At 39.7% G+C, this 23,667-nt stretch overlaps 2 protein-coding genes across 4 annotated transcripts in view; one reads left to right on the top strand and one right to left on the bottom strand.

Moving 5' to 3' along the window:
• LOC107997643 (uncharacterized) overlaps positions 1 to 23,667 on the bottom strand; it is a 125,170-nt gene that overhangs the window by 7,441 nt on the left and 94,062 nt on the right. For all 3 annotated transcript variants that reach the window (XM_017056393.3, XM_017056394.3, XM_017056397.3), the window contains exons 5-12: positions 15,146 to 15,506; positions 12,690 to 13,073; positions 6,545 to 6,804; positions 5,270 to 5,438; positions 1,644 to 1,755; positions 1,204 to 1,298; positions 873 to 1,043; positions 570 to 755 (exon numbers count right to left, since the gene is read on the bottom strand). In XM_017056393.3, coding sequence (XP_016911882.2) covers positions 570 to 755; positions 873 to 1,043; positions 1,204 to 1,298; positions 1,644 to 1,755; positions 5,270 to 5,438; positions 6,545 to 6,804; positions 12,690 to 13,073; positions 15,146 to 15,506 — 1,738 coding nt within the window. The remainder of the gene's footprint in view (positions 1 to 569; positions 756 to 872; positions 1,044 to 1,203; positions 1,299 to 1,643; positions 1,756 to 5,269; positions 5,439 to 6,544; positions 6,805 to 12,689; positions 13,074 to 15,145; positions 15,507 to 23,667) is intronic.
• Positions 1 to 23,667, top strand: part of LOC107997665 (serine/threonine-protein kinase greatwall) — a 113,325-nt gene that overhangs the window by 17,968 nt on the left and 71,690 nt on the right. Inside the window, exons 8-11 of the mRNA XM_017056419.3 lie at positions 68 to 223; positions 392 to 801; positions 1,596 to 1,781; positions 1,872 to 4,251. The gene's annotated coding sequence lies outside the window, so the exon portion shown is untranslated. The remainder of the gene's footprint in view (positions 1 to 67; positions 224 to 391; positions 802 to 1,595; positions 1,782 to 1,871; positions 4,252 to 23,667) is intronic.

Genomic DNA, 23,667 nt, shown 5'->3' with positions numbered 1-23,667 from the left:
TTATTCAGTGTTCAGAGAATTTTGTATTTGCTGTCGGAGTATATATATATATATTTTTTTTTTTCAGATGCTGAATAATTGGCTTTTTCAATAGATACTGCTCGTTCCCGGAAGTTGTTACGGTTTTTGTTATGGCGATGTAAGAGTTGCGGTTAGTGGAGAATTTTGGCGATGTTGAGAGCAGAGGATACTACGCAAATATTTGGGAGTTAACAGCTATTTGGTTAGTTCGTTTTCTTTTGCGTCGAAGCAAATTGCAAGCTACACAATTTTTGAGAACGACTAACACATTCACGGTTTTCGCGTTCGATAATTCAATGTGACTTTGACAGTGTAGGTGTCCGTGAAAGTGTTAGTGTTCAATTAGTAAGAGTAATTTTTTTTTTTACAGGAGAAAATGGAACGGTGTTTCGAAGCTAGATACAATATTCTCTCTATCTTCTCTTTGTGTTTCAAGAAGAGCATCGTCATGCTTGTGTCCATATAAAGTCAAAAAAATGAAATAAAATAAAACGTGTAGTTGTAAACACTTTTTTAAACTTTCATCCAATCAGAATCTTGAGAAGTACCTTGTCTATAGTGTGTTCCGCTGGTGGAGAGAAGAGGACCGGAGGTTTATGAAGATCGACCATGGAGTAAAATTCGCTGCGTTCCGTGACGGAATGATAGAGCTCGTCGAGCTTTTTCCTACCGGTCGCCGTCATCTTTCTCTTCGCTGCTCTCCTCTCCTCGTCACGAGTCTTCCTTTCAGCTCCCTGTGCATAAAATAACACCAAGATGATTCATGAGATTGGCTAGTTGGTATGATTTTTTTCTTTTTACTCGAATCATTGGTTAAACGAGATCGAAAGAGGTCGCAGAAGAATAGCTACCTTGTCGCAAAACACTTTGATCTGGCAATAGCCGCGATGCGAGGGTGGTGTGTACGTGTGAGTATGCGGCGGTGGGTCTTCGTACGTGTCCACCTGGATATGCAAAGGCAATCCTTTCACGCCTTTTTGACTGGAGAAGTCGGTGCTTAGACATTGCACAGCCACGTTGATCTGTAATACATGGAGAATAGATGGAAAATCATTCGGATAAAATACAGAGACTTTTCGCGTATGGCTCTAAACCGAATGAATAAGCACAGTTCCATTTAAGTCCCTCAGATCGTTAAATGCAAATGGAATCTCTTTAATGAATGATGAAGGACTCTTATACCTTCGCCGAGGATTCGAGTGGGTTCCAATAAACGGCAATCGCATTGTGTGCAACTTCTTCTATGCAACCCACCAGTCCCACGCTGTTCTTCGTGTCTGTAATGGTATAAATTGTTGTTAGAGTTGCAAATCATTCTATGATGCCTTGAAAGACCATGTCCTTTTTTTTCTATTCAATTTTATTCGTTTGCTCATGGTCAACGATACGATTCGGTGACTTAATCTTACCAAATTTATTAGGATCGTCCTTTATCAAGCGGCTTGCGCGAAAAAAAAATGATTAAAATGTAAATATACAACAACGATGTAATTATTTCATGAAATTAATTTTAGTTTGATCAATACGACTATTAAAAGATAATTGGAATTTTGATTTGAATCGATTTGTTTAAGGGTGATTTAATGGTGGCAGAACTTGGTGATTCTACACGCTTTACTTACCAGCATCGAGAATACGTTGCTTGACAGAATGTTGCCTTCCGTGCCAGAACTGCCACGCCTTAATCTCGTCTTCTGGGCTCTTCTCTTCTCGGAACATCAACATTACTACGCTCTGTGCGACAAAACATCAAGAAACACGTAAGTACTTTATTAAGCGTGATACTATAAGGACAGATGAATGGTTTCCGCTCTGACGCGTTTACTTATATTTTTTTCATCTTTTTTCAGCAACGGCTTAAGTAACTTTTTCGTTACTAACTCTTGCAATTCCTGTTTTATCGTTAAATTTAAGGATGCGCACATCTTTTTTACAACTATTATCACCAACTTTTTTTTTCTTTCCGTTAAATTTAACGTATAATTGTAACTATTATTATCTTATTTTGCAATTTCTTTTGATAAACTGATACGCGAAACTACTCATCTATTTACAATTAGCTTTTGTAGATCTAAATAGGCATAGAACTGTAATAATAATCAACTCGCATTAAGAAGCTGATGGTTATGAATATTTGATAACATATGGAATCGCTGAATGAGCACAAAAGTGACTATAATTTGAGGCTTCGAACACAAATATGTATTTATTCGACTTAACGATAAACAACAATCTTTCTTATCCTTGAACTTATTTTTAATTCTTACAAATTACAATTAGATATAGAATATTAAAAAGGATACATAATAAAAAATTAACTGTGCCTAGAGAAATACCTAGTGAAAAAGTCGATTACCGCGGTTGAATCGGGAGGTTAAATCTTTCTTGATGTATCGTGTCGCTATGCAGAAGTTGAGTTCGAACGTACGCACAATTACATGGATCATAAATTACACGGTAGCGTATAATTATGTAACGTAGATTATAGATAGATTATAGATTCCAACATCGACAGGCTACAATGAATGGTCTATCCACGGTGCCTATCCACGGAATTTTTCAAATTTTACGCATAATGACGAGCGCGACGCGATTCCCAGTAAGTATCATTTATCCACAATGATCCTTGGAGGGACGAAACAATGCTCAGTCGGTAACGGAACACCGTCGCGAAATCTGCTGACACATCGGTCGCACGAAACGCGAAATTCGCGTGAGCGTGACATAGGACACGCTCGAGCGAGCAGCCGTGCACATACACATGCATATAAATCACGCTGCACCATATAATCCAGTAGCATAAATTGCACCATTCGACACTACTAATTCCCAATAAACGGTCGTGTATCCTTAGATAACCGCGTTTTCAACATTTTTTCATTGGCAATATGTCTAGTTGGGTGATCGTGATTCATTGGTAAAAATACCTGAAAACGGGTGAAGTGTAATTACATTGATTAATTGAGAAAGACAACTTCCCTGCCATTTTTGTATTACTTTCTTTCGCGCCTCGATATCGAACGATTAATCGAACGATTAATCGAACGATTCTAACCATTCGATTAATATGGCGGTTTCGATAGTTTATACCAAGTCGCGTTACATCGCGTTGCGTTGCATCGCGTCGCATCATATAATTACGGAATATAAAGTTTTTCTATACAAAATTGTGAACAAAAAGTTTTATAGTTCTTAAGGGTGTATAAAAACCAAGATAGAAAATATTCAAGAATTTCACCGCAGTCAATTTATCAAGAAAATGTTGTTAATAGTTTTCTTACGGGTGAGGCTAGGACAATAAATCTTCATGATTGCAATCATTTTCGTTCAAGGGGTAAAATTATCATTTTAAATTTTAACAAGCTTGAAAATTTTTAAATATTCGAATATTCAAACGATGTATAATAGTTAATACGATATATGATAATACGATTTGATAGAAAGAGAAAAATTGTTATTGGAATATTATCAAATTTATAATAGACTATGTATATAATACACAGCATGCGTGACCAATGAGAATAGAGACTTCTATCGCATATTTATTCAGTTCCTTATTGTCCCGCCGTTTAAACCATGAGATCAGATAACTTTAACCTTCGCGAACCAGTTACAACACGTGTCCTCGGGCCATTTTCGCGGGTTAATGTTTCTACCATGAGTTACATATAGATTGTCGACAAATAATTTAGAATCAGGCAATCATTTAATAATGTATCGGTGGTGTGGCAGTGCCAATGAAAAATCAGCATTGCTCAGCCGCCAATGATAAGGCTTCACGTGAGCGTGACATCGGTTGCCGCGACAGAAGCACGCTCCACTGCGCAGATTGGTGCGCACCCGTGTTCGCTAGCGACGCCAAGAAGAATTTTTCGTGATTCGGGTGAATGAACGAAGAATTGTGTGCTGCACAAGGAAATACAGTTTTATCGATAAACCAAAGTTAACGTGAAAGAAGACGGAGAAAGTGTTTGGTGCAGAGAGAATCAGTTCGTGAAAGCAACAAGAGAAATGTATACGTTACAAATATCGACAGGCACAACGAGTAATACGTAAGATGAATATACGCAGAAGAATGGAAGTCGAAGCTATAAGAAAACGAGGATTTGAACGAGATGGGGAAAGTAGAGGACAGTTATGAGTAAATACTACAGAGATACAAGAAAGAAAAACAACAATACCAGAGCAAATGGGAGCGAACGAAGGAGGAGAACGACACCAGTAAAAAAGGTAAGTGGATAGAGTAAGATAAAGTAATAGAGGGGAAGTAAGTAAATAAATGATGAATTTGTACTTGTGAGTCTCTGCTTGCGTGTATACATGTATGTAGCTAGTTCGTTCGATTTGCTACGCGGCTAGACGCTCGATTAGCAATTAACAAGGAAGTCGTAACTCCTAGCGAAGGGGATAGGGAAGGGGGGAGAAAAGAATCGGCAACTTTATCAGAATGGAAATTGCTAACGGTGCGCCATACTGCCAATTAGAGCCGCGAGAACAAACGACCTCGTCCGACTTCTTCTTTCGATGCAAGCGTTTCGACGAGCTGCATGAATTCTATTGCTCGTAGGAGTCGGAGATCGAGCACGTAATGTTATGCAAAGTCCTAATGCGATTTAAGAGGAATACCACTGCATAACGATATTATACATAGTGTGCATATTGCATATGTGTCGTGTTATATATGTTATACTTTATAGCCGACCGATTTTTGGCGCCACATGTACAACGTATCCTGTACGCTGCTTATTATAGTGAACGCTAGAGGGCAATTGTCTTGAACTTTGAAACATTGAGAGTTGGACGTATATTTCTTGTTATAAATATGCCAATTTTTTTTATGGTCACATGATTATTTTTAAAAGTATTAACAAAATTTTCTTATTATTATACTTTATTTTGAAACAAGCAATTTTTCAATAAATTGTTTATCATTACTGATATTATATTTATAACTCACAAACATTAGACATTAATTATAGCTGAACAAAAACAATATAAGATTTTATAATTATACTCATTCCGATTATATTTTTATTCGATTGATCAGAAAAAAAGTTTAGATCGTAAGTCAGATAGAAAAGTTTCAAACTAGATTCGAAATGATATGTATATATAGATAATAATAATAATGATTCAATCAATCATATAATTGTTATAAAATTATATGATTAATTGTAAATTTATGATAAATATCTTAGTATGTTAATTATTCGTGTTCGTGTTTCTTTTTAATAATATTTAATTTTACCTTAACAGTCTGGCCAGCCTTTAAAGAAGGTTTGTCAGGATCAGGAACATAGTCTAGCGTGATTCCATAGAATTGTCCTTTATTAATATACGTGATTCTATCATCCTCTCGACGCTGCGACGTGCTAATCGGTGATTCTAGATGATATTTGAATCCATAGGCGGAGAATCTGCATTTAGAATATTAAAAATATAATCATTCTTTATTCATTGAAATAATTTAACGTATATTCTAATAAAGATAGTTCTAATAATATATTGATTTATCGACATATATAGAAAAAAAAATATAGGATTTGATTATGAATATCAATGAGTGAATGAATAAATGATTTTGCTGTCTCTTTATCTATGGAAAACATTTAATTTTCATATATTAAGATACAATTACAATAATATTCATAATCATGAAATCACTTTTAATTTTTTTATCAGATAGTAAAAAAAACAAAGACACAACGATTATATGACGTTGAAATAATTTATACTTTTATATTTTTATATTTTTATTTTCACTGAATTTTATTTAACTCGTTCCATGAGTTATTTCACAGAATATTTGCGGTTTTCGTTGCAAATATTCCGAATGAATGACGTCAGTTGTCACGATACAACTGATGATTCCATTTCAGTTAAAAAATCTTTATTTGATATCTCGAAAAGTAACGAATCTAAGAATCCTCGAATCATCATTTTTTCCGAATTATTTCAAACTTTCACGATTGAAATCCCCGAGAAACCGATTTTCAACATCTCATTACGCGACGTTACTCTGGCTACTGGTTTCTCCCGCAGCGATTAACTCGGTCTAGCCACTCTAAATATAGTGCCGCGAAAAGCGAAATAAAAGGCGCGATTATCCTTATCCGAAGGAAGCTTTTCCCCAGTGGCGGAATGACGGCCTATCGCGGTATAAACGGCCAACTTTTCGCCGCCGACCTATTATCTTTATCTTGCGCGACGACACGCGTCTCCGTTTCGTATTTGCCGCGTTTTTTCCATTCCACCTGGTGGAGAACAACCAGGACAGTGGCTTGCAGTACCGATAACCGAGGCTGGCCCGGGTGAATGGCCTGCAAACACATTCTGCTCCTGTTTGCACGGACGCCTACCCGCTGCGCTTTATTACGATTTCTGTGTGTAGGTTATAATACAACGATAAGATTCGCTCTTATTCGATTCGAGAATCCTTTTTCTTTCCTATCTTCGCAGATGAGGCGAAATAATTATATCATTTCGTGGCGAGGAACGAATTTATAGATATAGGTATACTCACATTTTTGGTATTTGGATTTTGTCCGCGTCGTTCTGCCTTCCAAAATCGTGCCAAGGCCGCGACCTCGGAGGATTCGGGTTAGGATTGGAGTTGGTCGCCGCAGAGGACACCAAAGCTCCCCGTTGCACCTGTGCTTGCGCGTGGCTTTGCTGTAGCTGTAGCTGCAATGGTTGGTGGTGTATAACAGCACCGCTCTCGAGAACCACAGCAGCTCCAGCGGCCGTTCCACCGGGACATAATTCCGTGTAGTCGAACGAGGACTGCATAAAGAATAACGATTCTTGTTAACAATACGAGTATATAAGTAAGAGGCGGCAAAATCTTTCTACGCTTTCGTGTATCATGTAACTTAGATACACTTAGGTTTCCGACCCATGGTTTCCCTTCCTTCTCCCCCCTCCCTCTTCCTTCCCTCCCTTCAAACCAGGATTCAATAATTGCCAGTCTCTAAATAGAAATTGTGCACATCTCAGAAATCTGCTGTGAAACGCTGACAAGCTATTCATGCTCGTTTCCTCAATTATTAACCCTTAACCGATAGGGTCAAACAGTGCTTACGTAACTGGCAGCATCTCGGTAACAACCAGTTTCTCATGAACTTTATCTAACTAAATAACGCTACCGCTTTTACTTCCACTCTGAATTATTAGCACTCGCAGGTTTTTCTTCCCTTTTTTTCCTTTTTAAGGATGAAACGATTTCTTTGAACCTTATTTTTGTGCCCCAAGTTTTAGAAACTTGTATGTACAGAATTATCGGAATATACATTGCTTTCCTCGCAGGGTTCAGAGATCATCTTCTGATAATAAATTAATGAAAGTTGATGAAGTTGGGAAAAGTTATTCCATCGCTGCAAATTTTTTCGCTGCATTTCAATCGTTCGGCGAAACGAGGAAAAAAGGCCGGGAGTAGACCAGGCGGTTGCGGTCTCGTAAAATTGAGCAGAGCCGGCCGCACGCGATCTCACCCGGTGGTTTGTTAATAAGAGGCCCTCAGAACGGTTTATTCCCTCGTACGTCTTCATACGAGAGTTCCCCTGGGAGGAACTGTTGGATGCATGTAACACGGTTACCGCAGCTCGTTACTCGACCTGATGAACGGCATCGCGGAAACCCATCCATCGAGTCCAAGGATCAACGAGATCCAAAGTATCAACGAGATCTTTTTTCCCCTCCTCGAGCAACCCTCTGTCCGCACATATCCAATAAAATCAATAATGGCGGTTGCCATAATTAGGAATAATAACATCTTCTCCCCTCCCCGCTTTTTCATCCTTATCTCAGCCGTTTCTCGAGTCATACGACTAATTATAGGGATATAGAGCGTGGATCTAGTGGTTTTAATTGAATTTATTAGCAGATCCACCAGCCCAACGCGGTGCAAATACGATATAGAAAACGTATTACGCGATATTACGCTCGTTTGTTCGGGCATCCGCATTGAGAGCCGATTGATTTAATAAATTTAGGAGGGGAATTTTTTGACAGTGTGCAGTATTATATAATGGATTACGTATTGGATACTAATTTCTGGATAGGCCTCCTCTGCAACAATTCTAGAAAAATTTTGTCAACTCTTGTTGTATTTATCAGAGAGTGTGGTCGTTCTTCGATTTTTATTATCGCTCGATTTTTTTTTTCCCAGTTTCGATTTTTCCCTTTTTTCTTTTCATTCTAATTGCGTTGGAAGGCGGAGTTTTTATGGTGTTATCTTAATTAGTATTCCCTGGCGATATATTCTTCTACGCAACACACTTGGAACACGTGTTTTCACGTGTGTTTTTGCATACGATATCTCGTGGATAACGTGGAGAGAAACTTTTGCTCGAATACGATTAACGTAACGGACGGACCAACGACACGATCGACCATTTACATACGTGACTAATTCGTCTCGGTTTATTATCCAGTAAGTTTTTTCCATTTCCATTCTTTGCTTTATTCTCGGTCCCGATCTATTGCGATTTCTATTGCATAACGCAAGTTGGACGCGAGATTCAATAAAGATCGATACTGAAGTCGCGAAATTGGAGAATCGTCCGGCGATCGATACAGGAAAATTATGCGCAGTTGTTCGATAATGAGAAATTACGAAAAGTGGAAGTATGGAAAGTGTTGTTCTGTCCTGGTCGTTTAAAGACTCTTAATGATTGGTTTTAAGTATTTTCACGCGATACCGTGCGTTTCAATTTTGTTCTTTTTTTTTTTTTTATCGAATCTGCGACGTATATTTTTAGTCGCTGTTGAACGGTCGATGAATCGAGACAAATTCAAAATTATGGTAAATTATGCGATCTTTTTTCTCTAGTTTTATTTAAAGCGTTAAATTTCGACTCGATAAAATGAACGTTCGATTCTTTCTTTTTTTTCCTTTTCGGCTATAAGATCCAAGAATGTTATGCTATTTTTCAATCCAGCCTTTAATTCGTATCTTTGACGAAATCAATTTGTTCCACTCCATTAGCGATTGCTAATTCAGATTATAATAACAAGAGGATTGAACATTTAAGGTGTATTTTTGAAATTTTGTACCCGACCAAAGTGATTAAACCACGAGAAAAAGGGAGGAAAGAGAGAATTGCACGCGTAAATATTTAAATGAGCTTCAATTTTTCTAATGATCACGGTTGGAGAATAAATTTTTATTATAAACTTTCGCAAATTCGTGGAATTTCATTTCGATCGAGTGTTGAATCTCGAAGACGAAGAATGAACAAAAAAAAAAAAGAAAAAGGAAGAAGCGTAAAAGCAACACAAGTTTCGCAAAATTCTCTTCTCGCATCCACCGACCTCGACTAAATTGATTTCGATTTTTTGAAGCGAAACGTTCAATTTCCATATTCACGGTATTCCACATCCGTCTGCTTTCCTGATATCTTTCGTTTCTGTCGTGTCGGTTCTGTATCTCCGCAGCCCGTAGCGAATATTACACGGTACACGTGTAGACACACGTTGGAACGCCGTTGCGCGGTGTAATCGGCGTGCAAGCGAAAATCGTTGGAGATTTAATCCGTAATTACAAGTCTCTCGGTACACTGTGTCTAATGCAACGTGTTCTCTCCGCTCCATTGCGGAAGTCATCGATCCTATCCGACGAGCCTATCCGAAATTATCCTTCGTGGAACGAAATAAACAAACTTAAATTCGAAAAAGAAGAAAAAGAAAAGAAGAAAAGAGGAATATTAGATAATCGAGAAAGTTTAATCGGAATGGCATTTGTTTAAATAATTATTCTCATCTCTCGTTTAACAAGAAAAGAAAAATAATCACAATTTTATTATATAAATGTCACAAAGATTTCGAAGATAGTGAAACAATTATTATTGTATTCTCCGGCTTCGAGAAGAAATACAATATAGAAAGAATATTTTCATAATCGTATAAAGAAACGGAGGAACGAAAACGTCTTGCTAGAAGGAATTTTCACTTGTATTATAAACCTTCAATAAATAATAAGAAATTGATTCGATCGCGTTATCCCATTTTGGAACGAGCGATGTATAAAACTTTCTTACAATTATTATAAGAAAAAACGGAAATAGTATTCGCACGGGTCATGTTGGACGAAATATGAATATTTTAATTACGAGCTGGGTAGATAACGATACCACGCGAAACGCGATTCTCGCCTTTTATTTTGAATCCCGTGTAAGCAGAGCAGAACGGAACGCGTGTGCTTTCTAATTCGTAATGTCAACCGCAATGCTAATGACTTACTCGCGCGGATAAGCCGCCCGTTGCCCCCGTCCAACGATTAATGTTTCCGGAAGCGGCCGATTACGCGTGACAACCGAGAATACGTGGGAGTGATGAATCGCTTATGGCCACGGCTCGGTTCGACGGGCGCGAAAATTATGCGGCGGGAGACTATGCGCGAGAAACTGGCCCTCGGGCTTTGCAATTTGCCCACGATACGGCCGATTCGACGCGGCTCGATTCATTGTTTCCGCGCCGCGATTCCCCCTCCCCTCTTCACAAACGAATCTTCCTCCAGGAAGCGAATTTTTTCTTCCTTCCTCGATGGAAAGATTTAACGTTTTCCAGGAATTCTTTTCACTCTCTTCTTTGATCAATTAATTGTAATTCGATAAAGTCGGCTCAGCGTTTCCGAGAGAATTGGAAGTGAAATTTTTCTCCCTTCCTCGAAAGATTTAGTGTTTTCCAAGAATTCTTTTCAATCGTGATTCTCTTCTCTGATCGGTTCTTAATTGTTATTCGATAAAGTCGATTTATCGTTTCCGCGGGACGAGAGAATCTTCACCATTTTTCTTTCCTCGAAAGATTTAGTGTTTTCCAAGAATTCTTTTCAATCGTGATTCTCTTCTCTGGTCGACTCTCGATTAATTGTAATTCGATTCGTTGTGTGAAATTGGTTTTTGATAAGGAAGATTTAGTATTTTTTTGAGTCGCAATTCTCTTTTCTTAAAATGTTCAATTAGTTTTTGGGATTTGGAATTCTTTTTTATCATTCGATTCGGTTTTTTTTCAGAAATTTTTCGAGTCGTGATCTTTTTTTGATATTTAAACGCGGTTGGTAGTTTTATTTTTACGCGAATGCGAAAATTGTGTCGATTATATATAAAGGCTATAGATAATGTAAATAGATAACACTATCGTACGGTTACACATTATTATCAAAATGTTTGGAAGCATTCGAGGGAATTTCAAAAGTTACGTATTAAACTTACTTATGTAAACTTACTTATAAGTTTACCGAATAATAAAAGAATGTAAATGCAATAAAATTACAAATAAATATAAATCAAAATTAAAGTTTTATCACGAGCGATTATTTATTTCCGTAAACTCTGCAAAATTTTTTCATCCATCTGATAAAACTTGAAACAGTTTTATAATCTCGACATCAGATCAGTTTGAAGATAAAGGAAAATATGTTGAAGCTTATTTTATCTGATTAAATATATCATTCTATATTGATAATATAAATATAAGCAAATCGATTAACGAATTAATACCGACAAAGTATTAAAATTTAGATATCTCTAGATATTTCTCACATAAAATCACCATAATAACGTACTCCTTGCTAAACTAATTCTATCTCGATCCGACTTTTCCTCGAACGATTTCTCACGAAAACTCGTCGTATAAAAAACAAACAAACAAACAAAAAACATACCACCTATTACATGATTCTCCTCGCTTACGAACGTATACACGTTGATATATTCCTGATAGATATGCGTTGTTTATTATGCAAATCGCCCAGAAGTATCGTTACCAAGCCGTGTAAATTCTGTTCCAAAGATCGAGTAAAAAAAAAAAAAAAAGAAAAAATGATCGTGCGTCGGAAAAAAACTGATTCCATTCGCGTGATGGAACCCGCGATATCGACTGGCCGTTGCCTCGATTAAATTCGTTGGCAAAACGAATCAAAAATATGTTTACGATGATTGGGTATCAATCTGGATAGAAAGTGGCCAACTCGAGCGAGAAAGTGCACGAGTCGTATAGATGAATCTGCGTAGATAGACGTTTGAGATTGGTAGATATTTATTGTAAAAAAAAAAAAGAGGGGGAAAAATGGAGTTTACGATTATTCGAGCGTATAACCATTGCACCGATGATCAAGTCTTATTTATAATCGAATTAGCATTCGAATGTTCGAAGAACCATCCCCTTCGATGGAACGTATCGATCGACATATTAGATTTTAATGGAGATTATCGTAATATTTCTCGAGATCGAGATCGTGATATTTAAGACGTTTAAGATTGATATCCCTGGCGATCGTGTATGGAACATTCATGAGACAAAGAGATCGAGATTTCTACATTTGCAATCTCTTATCTCTCGTCATCGAGATTGAATTATCGCGCGAATATTTTACCTTCTTTCGAAACGCGATAACTTTAACCATCGTTTCCCCAACCGGAAACTGGAAGTTTCCTTTCGAATTAAAAATCGAGTAGCGAGCCCAAGTAATTTCCTTTTCTGCCGGTGATGTCTTCGAACTTTCAAAATTTCAAAAAAGCAAACAAATGCAAGCAATTACTCGCGAATGGAATCGAATTCCAAATCATTTGGAAATCAAACCGGCCCGCTATATAACTGTGGGAAAATTTGAAGATCGAATTTTTTGAGGAGAGAATTTCTTAACAAACGATTGAAATTTCGAGACCAACCTGATGCAGCGCCGTGGGCGGATGATGATCTTGCCTGGGCGTGACCGCGTCCGCGCCGATCCCGGAGTCGGGGCTGGGAAGATCAACGGTCAGGACTTTGCTGCTGCTCGACGAGGAGCGTATCGCGTGTGTCGTCGCGTAAGAGCTTGGCACAACCTCGTACCTCGTGTACGAAGCGGTCGTGGTCGATAACGAGGAGGAGCTCGAGGATGCCAAAGGTGGTAGGGCGTCCCCCGTCACGTAGACCGCGGTCGCCTCCTGGTGCAGTCCGCTCGGATTCCCCGCGTTGGCAGCGCCCGTCGCCGAGGTCGACGTGTACGTCGTTGACTGGAGTCGCGGGCTGCACGAGCTGTACGGGTCGTAGGGGCTGCCGTATTGCTGAACCTGTTTGGCGTCGAATTTCAAATTTGACGATGTGATTAGAGCTATGATCGAGTTACGTATGGGTTACGAGAAGTAAGGAGAGAGATTGGCTTGGAGAAATTGGAATAATTTTGTTAAACGGGGAGAGCGTGAATACGTATTCGAGAAAGTTGCTCTCGAGAGGATTTTTCGTGTACAGGTGGGATGCGATAAGAGCGGTTGGATGATTTGATAGGGTAACTTTCGAGTTAGAAATAAGATCTCGAACGTGTAATTTTTCTTTTTTACGGTTTTATTTGTAATTAATTAATGGTATTTTAATTAATAGTTTTGAGAGTGATTTTACGTGTATCGAACGAGTTAGTTTTTGGAGTAATTGGATTTGAATGTGGACATGGGAGAGTTGTTATTCTAGAAATACAACGTATAGATTGCGAAGTATTTGTCTCGAGGTCTAATAAACTGTACTTTTATCGAGATTAAGTTGGTCAGGTATGTTTGTCATAATAGAGTCGAGGAGTTAAGGACGCTTATTTCTTTACTGTCTTGCGTTTAATATCTGGGATCAGGATAATGCCAATCTTTTTTATTTTATTCTTCTTCTCCTATTCGACCGCGTCGAGTATTTTAATCGTAATGGGCCATAGTCGGATATTTGATGGAGTCCAATGGAGTGTCACGTATGTTATCGGGACAAGTACTATCGAGCACGTCTTTTTTAAGACACTGGAATCCTGAAAGTTACTAGCACGCATTTACCAGCTGTGCCTGTCGATAATTTCTGTCGAGTTTCTGCAGGATTTAGTTACTCGTTCCCTTGCTAAATATAAGAGACAGGAGAGATTCGAACGAAGGCTTGCCGGATAAAAAGAATTTGATATTTTCGTTTCGATTGCCAATCATTGATATCGATTCTTTTAATATTGTAATATAATGTTTGTAACGTCGTTCGAGGGGATTTGTACGGATCGACGAAGGAAACAGGACCATTATTGTAAATTTCAAATATAACTTCTTCAGAGACATTGACGCATATGTTTAGTTTTTTAAAAATTAAAATCTGTCGAAGAATTCTTCGCTACTCTGTAAAATCCACGATTAGTTTCTGAAGAATCTTGAAAAAAATAGAGAAGAGACTCAACGATTAGTTTCCAAAACACGTCGAAAAGGGGAAAAAGTTGGAAAGGAAAAAATTAAAATCTGTCCACGTTTTGAAACTTCTCTAATATAATTTTAATACCTAAACCTATTCGAACATCATCTCTCAAAAAAAATCCACGATTAATTTCTGAAGAATCCTGAAAAAAAAATAGAGAAGAGACTCAACGATTCCAAAACACGTCGAAAAGGGAAAAAAGTTGGAAAGGAAAAAATTAAAATCTGTTCACGTTTTGAAACTTCTCTAATATAATTTTAATACCTAAACCTATTCGAACATCATCTCTAAAAAAAATTAATTTCTAAAGAATCCTGAAAAAAAAATAGAGAAGAGACTCAACGATTCCAAAACACGTCGAAAAGGGAAAAAAGTTGGAAAGGAAAAAATTAAAATCTGTTCACGTTTTGAAACTTCTCTAATATAATTTTAATACCTAAACCTATTCGAACATCATCTCTCAAAAAAAATCCACGATTAATTTCTGAAGAATCCTGAAAAAAAAATAGAGAAGAGACTCAACGATTCCAAAACACGTCGAAAAGGGAAAAAAGTTGGAAAGGAAAAAATTAAAATCTGTCCACGTTTTGAAACTTCTCTAATATAATTTTAATACCTAAACCTATTCGAACATCATCTCTAAAAAAAATTAATTTCTAAAGAATCCTGGAAAAAAATAGAGAAGAGACTCAACGATTAATTTCTAAAAACACGTCGAAAAGGGAAAAAAGTTGGAAAGGAAAAAATTAAAATCTGTTCACGTTTTGAAACTTCTCTAATATAATTTTAATACCTAAACCTATTCGAACATCATCTCTAAAAAAAATTAATTTCTAAAGAATCCTGAAAAAAAAAATGGAAAAGAGACGTCTCGAATTGGAAGGATCAATTTCGAAAGCAATGTCACGTGAAAGAAGAGGAAATGATAGAAAAATACCTGTAGTTGATGTTGATGATGATGGTACATCCCCGGCGGTGTGGGACTGTCCGGTTGCGCCTGCTTGTGCCTTTTGCTGGACTGTTGCGCCCCTCTCGACGAGCTCAAATCCTCCGGCTCCCTTTTCACTCCGGCGATCCCGGTGCTCGAGGAACCGTCGTGTCTGAGGGACTGCGGGCTAAGCGGAAGCGGAAGGCCACCCTGCAGGCTCTGCCCGGGACTGTGGGACTGTTGGTTGTACTGGTGGAGGAAGTGGTGCAGCTCCCCCCCACCGGCGCCTTCGCCGCCTTCCATCCGATTCGCCGAACCGGAACCGGAGCCAGGCGCCTCCTGCACCAGCAGCTTCTGGCCCATCACACCCCTTCAACAGTCCGTGGAGAATCGACCTTTTAACTCGCCGTCTCTTTTGTCATATTCGATTCGCAAAACCGATCGAAACCGTATATACGGTATTTAAGTGCGCGTGTCGAATCCATACTTTTTCTTTGCAATGGGAAGTTGTATTGTGGGATAGTTGCTCGAGAGATATAAAAATTCTTTTCTTTTTTTACGGATGTTTCAGAATCTTAATCTTACGAGAAAGAATTTCTTTAAATGAAACTAATACAAGATATGTATCTTTCGATTCGGGGAAAATTTTTGCCGGGGATTTAAGATAACGCGATTAAGATAACGGAGGAAAAGAATTTGTAGAGAAATGCACATAATCTGTTGATCGATTCCAAGGTAGATTTCACGAATGGTTTGAAATATGCGTTGAGCATATATCTGCAACTCGCAGAAAAGGGAAAAAGGAAAGAAGAGTTACACGTGGATCAATTTTTCTTGCGAGCATCGTCGGTCGATGGATGAATTTTCCTCGTAATTCCCCTCGAAAAGATAGATTTTAACGTTTTCGCTGATACGATAATGACAGGTTTTCCAAAGAAGGCTGGACTATCGTTTCTTCCACTCCCTTCCTTCCTCTCCTCAACTCTGCTATCCCGGTTGAAAACCGCTTGTCCATGTACCCCGTGGGAAGTTATAATAATGTTAATACGGTATTAGCTAACGAGCAGAGCGATTTATTGTACGGGACGGTTGTTTTACGACCAAACGAAGAGAAGCGAAGAGATAGGGATCGGGTGGTGAGGGGAGGGGAGGGAGGAGGGATCGATGTCTGCGGTACATTTGTCATCTCTCCGCTACTCAATGGCGTATAATACATAACAACGTTCTTCCATCTTACGCACAAAGGTGTAATATATAATTAATTCATAGATTTTCAAGGTCCGTCACGGCGTATAGATGCCGTAATGTGTCTCATCAATAAAACGGTTATGGCTCGGTTGGTCGCCGTTTCGCAACATATTCCGCTTTTCTCGGTATATATATAAAAAAAAAGAAAAAAAGAAAAAAAGAAAAAGGAAAAAGAAGGAATACAAATACACACGGGGATAAAATATCAATGGTCTCCAATCATTACTAAATATAAATCGACAAACATCGACGCGCGCGCCTTTCCTTTCTATTCCGCTCGTCGATAATAATATTATTATCGACGCGGATTCATTCCTGCGCGCAATAACAGTCGCGTTCCGTCCCTCTTCGAGAGAACAACGACGAGTCGCGCCTCGCCAATTCCATTATCCGTTTAATATAATATAATTAATTTTACCTAGAATTTTAACTAAAAGAGGAAATCTTCCAAATAACACGAACAATGCGTCGCACATATATCTTGTACGCACACGAGACGAGAGAGAGAGAGAGAAAAAGAGAGAGAAGCGTCGTTTTTCCAGAAGCGTGTGTGGGAACAGAAGTCGTTGCTCGGGTTTGACACGAGAACCGAGGCTCGATCATCCCATCTGCCGAATCACGACGGCAATAAAATTTTCTGGGCGCGGAAACGCGATTCGCCGAACGATCGTACGGAGGGGGAAGAATCGAGAGGATCGGCATTATTCCAAGTAGTTAACATGTTATATTTAGCATGATAATACGTATCCACAATACGGGGGACCCTTATAAACTGCCAACGCTCTCGGTGCATATAGGAGGCCTCTTCCTCTTTCTCTCCTCGCGCGTTCCTTTTTTTTCCCCTCCCTTTATTCCCTCCCTTTTCCTTGCTTCCTTTCCAACCTCGTCCTTGCCAACGTGTCGTGGCAACAACCACTCCGCCAGATTCACCGGTCTATGCCCTTCTTTCTTCCCTCTCCTCCTCCCCTCACGAAGACACGCCGCGTGTCTCTTTCCTACTCTCTTTCCTCGCCCGGTGAACATCGCCACACTACCGTGCTACCTACCTACCCCACGGTCAGATGCTCCCGTACAATGGCTCTTTTTTTTTACACTTGATACCTGATCTCCAACTCTCTCTCTCTCTCTCTCGTTCCCTTCTCGCGCGTACGTGCACCGCTCTTTGACACCGCGTCGTCTGGTTCGGGAGAGAAAGAGAGACGCTTTTGCGCTCGAAGGAAAGGAGAGAGAGAGGGAAAGGGAAGGGAAAAAGGATGGCGAGACGCGACGCGTCGCCGTCGCCGTCGCCCTCGGCACACTTGTGCCTGTGAAGAGGTGCGGATAGGAACCGAATGGAAAAACGAACCGACCGTGTGGAGAAGAGAGGAGGCGCGTTCTGTTGTCCTTCCCGCGGCGGAAATCTCTCTCGTAACCGGAGGCAAGGGCCTCATGAATTCGGCTTACGTGAAATGGATCCCCGCTGGATCGTCGTCGAGACAAGCATTCGTTCCGCGCCTCGCACTCCTAGTGCCACGCAGCGGCGGTAATGCGATGCTAATCCTTGATGTAGGATCAGAGGCAGAGATTCATGGAGATCGCGGAGAGATCCGCCCGGGGATAACCAAACGTGAGCTCGCCTTTTGAATATTTCGATTAGAGGACGGTGTGGAACGAGTATCGGGGTAAAGAGGGTGATGTTTGATTTACATCGGCGCGCACTCTTTCGAGATTTCTTAACCATCTTACGTTGTTAATCTTTGAAGGCTTTGGTGAATTTTTCTGTAATAATTTTTTTCTAAATTTCTCCCACTACGATTATATTTGTACGTGGAGAAATATCTCTTACGAGAGCTGGTTTTAAAATTTTTTTTTGCTCAAAGAGATATAATTACGAATTACGAAATTTGTGTCGAAAGGAAATTGCAACGGGTTGAATTTATTAATTTGAAATGTATATATAATAATTTATTTTCTGGTTATGTATACTCGATGCATATTCATGCGTACGCATGTGTAAACAAAATAGGTGTTTCAATAAATTATATTAATTTTTATTAATCATTATATAAATCTCGTCGTGCGAAGTCAAAGATCGATCCTCTATAACGCCACTTGTAATAATTTCATCCGTTCCTCGACTTCTGTTAAGAATTCGACCATCGATATTTTTAATTTTCCTCCTTAGAAACTCAATCTCTCATCACTGAATTAGACTTTAATTCTCTGGTTCTACGAACGAGCGAGCAAAAGCAATAATTTGTCCATATATTTTATAACGATTATAACGTGATCCATTCGAACGAACTTTTCAACTTGTTGATAAATTAGACGCGCGTTGAATGAATGAAGTTTATATATATATATATAAAAATAAAATAACACAATTTATCCACGGTTTAAAATATTTATGTACAGTCAAGTTCGCGGCGGGGAGGTATGGAAGAAATGGACTCGAGTAGCGGCACAGTTTAATCACCTTCTGTGCGGTAATTCTCAAGCCGGTTTTCCACGAATTCATGAATTCGCGACTGTTTCCCCGTACACGGACGAGCAAATTATTCCACGTAACGTTACACGACCGCGCCGTTTTTGCCGCGTCGCCACGCAATTGCGTACCGTTTGCGTTAGTACGCGCAAAAGAGGCAATTATGCGCTTACGGTGCAGCATTATCGACGACAGACGTACCACGCGCTGCTTCGAGGTCGCCGGGTCGTCGGAGGGTCACCGTCTGCTCAACCGACTTGTACTTTTGTGTATATATATATATGCGAGAGGATGGAGAGGTTTGCCCATCTATTAGAAAAGAAAGAAGATTCTACGAATTTTTTATAGGAATATATTCGAGTCATTAACTATCTTTCTTTCTATTTGATTAGACCATTCGTTTCCTTAATGAACCATTCATTTCCTTAATGAACATCTGCAATTTCTTGGTCCAAAATTTCGACGAAACTTCCATTCTTTAAAACGATCCCTATAAAATAACATTTCGTCTTTCTATCGGACCCACAGTCCGATAGAATCCTTCAAAATTAAAAAAAATCCAATTTTCGCAGAAAAAGTCTCACTTTCCCCCTAATCAACGCTTAAAATTCAAAGGAACTTCTTAATTAAAAAGAAATCCCTTTCACTTTTTCCCACCCATCCAAAATCGGAAATCGATTAACTTGACTTTTTCTAAATACGCGTCTAATAAATCCTGGAACAATAACCGACAGGTCGGTGGATCCTTCTTCTTGCAAGGGTCAGATGTTAGCCGTGTGTATGCGTGTCCCAAACGAGCTTGCGGTATCAGTGTTGCGGGGTCCGGTTCGGAACCGGAATCGGCATTCCTCAACCGGAAATCGGGCGTATCGGAAGAGCGTGTGCGTGTCCTCGAGACCTGTCGGCGCTCGAACTCGAAAGACAGGTCTCGCTGGTGCGTGGCTGTCGGGTCGGGTCACTCGTTTCGATTATTATTATTGTCAGAAGCGGCCGGTTCCAGCTTCTCTTTTCTCTCTCTTCCTTCTCCTCCGCTTTTTCCGACCCGGCGAAAGAGGACCTTTTTTCCTTGCCACGCATTCACGCACGCACGTCACCTGTGCACGCAGCACGCGCCACTCTCGTATGCGGTATGCATATGTACGCGGCTTTTTCCACGTTACGAATTTAAATGCGACCAACGTGGGGGAGGGTCGAGCTTCCGCCACTTCTCTCGTCGCGCCTCCAATCTTCCCTTCCTCGTGGAAATGGATCTTCTCCCGCGAGAGGAGATCCTCCTTCTTCTCGAAACGATTCTCTTTTTGGGCAATTTTATAATTGGTTTAATTTTGCTTCTATTCTTTTCTTTTTTCTTGCAATTGGAATTATTAAATCCTTTGGAAGGAGATTCGTCTCGAATATCTTCTTCTTGAATGAATGGTAGAGCTATGACAGTTTTATATCTTGATTTCCTTTCTTGTAACATGTTTACATTGGATTTTAATGTTGGAAGAGGAGATTGTCGTTCTCTTTAAAAATTGAAGCTTTAATTTCTTTTAGAAAGGATCTTTTGTCGAGGATAGATACGCTGGTTCCTGGTTTTTTTTTTTTTTGAGAAACACGAGAAGGGATTTGGTATGTCGGACACGTGTCGTTTTCGAGGATCTTGATTTTGATGCGAATCTTTTTTCATAAAAGTTGCTCGTTGATCGTTGATCTTAATGGTACGCTTCTGAACTATGTTTATAACGTCAAAATGTGGGATTAAACGTTCCCGCGCGGTACACTCGTGGAATCGTTTCCCTTTTCCTGGAAACCGGCGAAGTTTGATATGTCGGGCATGCCTAGCCCGTGCTTTCGTAGATCGTGATCTCGATGCGTGACTTTCGTTACGTTCTCCCCCTCCCTTTTTGGGCATTTTAGGCCCGAGTAGACGGAAACGATCGATGGATCGAACGGATAAAATGGTCGAGATATAAATCTCTCTTTTCTTCGAACTCAAGATTTATAATTATTTAGAGATCGGGCAGTTTAACGAAACATCGATCCACAGGTCGAGCGAATAATAATAAAACGACAATTTATTATAATTATCCTTCGCTCCAATGAAAAAAAATCTATTCCAACATTTCTAACGTCTCGATAAATCCCGCCTCGTTCCAACGCGCGTGGAATCTATCTATTTCGTATTTCATGTTCTTTTTAAATTATCACTGTATCGTTAACACTGGAATCGCCGAGTGTTAGTGGGGAATTCGCGTTTTTAGGTCTTTGCCCGCAGAAATCGTACGGATGACCGCTCGAACTCGTCTTGGTCTAGTCAACACCGTGTCCACGGAACCGGCTACAAGGATCGCGAGGTCAAAAGCGTACTTGACACGTCGTCGAGGCTGTCGTGATCGCTGTTAAGCCGTGTAGCAGTGATAAAGTCGCAGATTTTCGCAGGGGGGTTGGCGCGGTTCGCGGTTCCAGAGACCAAAGAGAAACCGGACTTTCCGTCCTCTCGAAACAGGAAGAACGTTAACGTCGAGAATGGGGACCTGAGAACCTGAGAATTATTATTCCATATTACTTCAACAGCTTCTCGCTTATTTCGTGGTAAGGAAAATTAACGAACCACCTTTTTTTTTCTTTCTTTCTTTTGGTTGTAGATATTGGAAAAAAAATTGTTTTCAATTTGGAAAATTTTGTTTTCTACTTTCTAATCAGCGGACGATAATGTGGAGTGAATATATAGCGAGGGAACAGGTTTCTCTGTGATAATTACACCATTTGCTCCATCGCTTATTAACCCATTAAAACCGCGCAACGAAATAATGCGTAAAAGTTGCGCAAACGAAACAGATATCGAGGGAACGTTTATCGTATTTAATATATATATATATATACACACATTTAATATATTAATATATATATTTTTTTTAAATTAGAAAACTATGTGATACTTTGCACAAGGATCGGAGAGATAAAAAGAGATTTATGGTTTGTGAAAAAATAGTTTATCACGAATAAACTCCCTTATGTAACTTTCTCACGATTACAAAACGATATGAAAACGTTAGAAACTCAATAATAAAAAATCGGTGCTAATTTCAAATCTATCAGAACTAGAATGCGACAGAGAAATATTTGTTCGGGAAGAAATACACAAGGGAGAGAAACAAAATATTCTTGCAACTCGCGCGTTAACCAAGGGACTCTCCTCTCTTCGCCTTGACTCGACGATCGAAATCACAAACGACGTAATCAAATTCCTATTCTATCCGATGCAAAAAGCGTTCGATACACTTCTTTCCAAAGTCCCTCCTCTGCACCTATTTCCAAGCAACGTCCACCTCCATCTCCAAGTGTTCATAGTTCACCTCTGCATCTCTATCTCCTCGATCTCACGTCTTATCGTAACAGCCTTCCTTTCCTCCTCGAGCACAAACATCTCCCCCCGCGATTGCGGCACGGCAATATCCCCCTAGGAAATTAACCCATTAAAAAAGAGAAAGAAAAGCCCTGCCTAAGTCCGGTTCTAAACTGTGTTGGTCTGGTTGAAAAGTCGTGGGGAGGGGGAGAAACGAGCGCGGGTGCGTTTGAGGAGGGAGGGGTGGGGGGAGCGTTTACGGCGTTTTGTGATCATAAATTCAAATAAAGGGGAACTCGCTCGCGTTACGTGTCGGGCATAAAGCACGCGGCGGACAGCGAAAACGGGCCGTGCCACTCGTCCCGCGGCCGATTCTGGTTACGTACCGGGGCCCGTTTCGTTTTACGACGTGACACGAGGCCCTCGTCAAGTGGGTCAGAGGCCAGCCTTGGTAGTGGGCACGCCAGGTTCCTCGTAGCTCCACTGATCTCCGCGTAACGATAAACCGGCAAACGAGACGCGTAATAAGGAGTTAAGGCCGAGCTACACGTCCACGGGGGTACGTGGAGAAGGGGTGGCCACCAGTTTCTTCTACTACGTACTCTCTTTCTCTCTAGCTTTTATAGCCACGGATTTTTTTTAACCGCTCCTCCTCGATTCTAAGTCTCTCTCTCTTTTCTGATTCTTTGTGTTCCGTTTTCTTTTATATTTACTTTCTTGGCCAGGAAGAGGAATCGAGAATCGTTCTTCTTGGAGGTGGAATTTCGTTCGTTTTTTCTTTTAAGCTTCGTTAAGTTTTTGGGATCTTTCTTTTGTTCCTTCTCGAGTGAATTGGGATTCGGAGGGAATTTTATTTGTATCTCTTGTCTTGATCAAAAAAAAATGGTTTAAATTAATTTCTATCTGGATCAATTACCGAACTGTTACACGTTGCTCGTTGATCTGTCGCCGAATCGATATAAACGATCCAAGAAAGCGCGAGGTACTCGAGGATGACGCACAAAACGATGCCGGTGTGCAATAATCACCTTTGTCGAGATGATTCACGCGCGGCATATAAAAATAGATGCACAATGTGTAACGTAAGCGTGTAGCGTGCAAAGATACTGTTTCTTTTTTCACAGAGATACAATGATAAACCGTGCAACCGTAATATAAAAAATGACATCGCGATCGTTGCGACTGTTTTTGTCGAAAGTCGAGTTTTTTAATGGCATCTACAACGCACGGCTGTCCCGCTACTTGTTTCACACGGTCGCGGGATAATAAAACAGGTCTCGTTTTTAATACGGTATACATGATCTTGAATGGGAATGGTAAAATGTTTCCTAATTAAGTAATGAGATTGTGTGGATTTTTCATAATGTATATTTTAAATTTCTTTTATTTTTTTTTTTTTTGCGAAAGCGTTTAAAATAATTAAAATAACGAGCGCGATATTAAAAAAGAAAAAAGAAAAGAGAATTGTATTTTTAGCAGCACAGAATGGCC

This window comes from Apis cerana, linkage group LG5 (genome assembly GCF_029169275.1).
Source record: "Apis cerana isolate GH-2021 linkage group LG5, AcerK_1.0, whole genome shotgun sequence".
Lineage (NCBI taxonomy): Eukaryota > Metazoa > Arthropoda > Insecta > Hymenoptera > Apidae > Apis > Apis cerana.
Note: the sequence above shows the minus strand (reverse complement) of the source record. Positions and strands in the feature narration are given on the sequence as shown.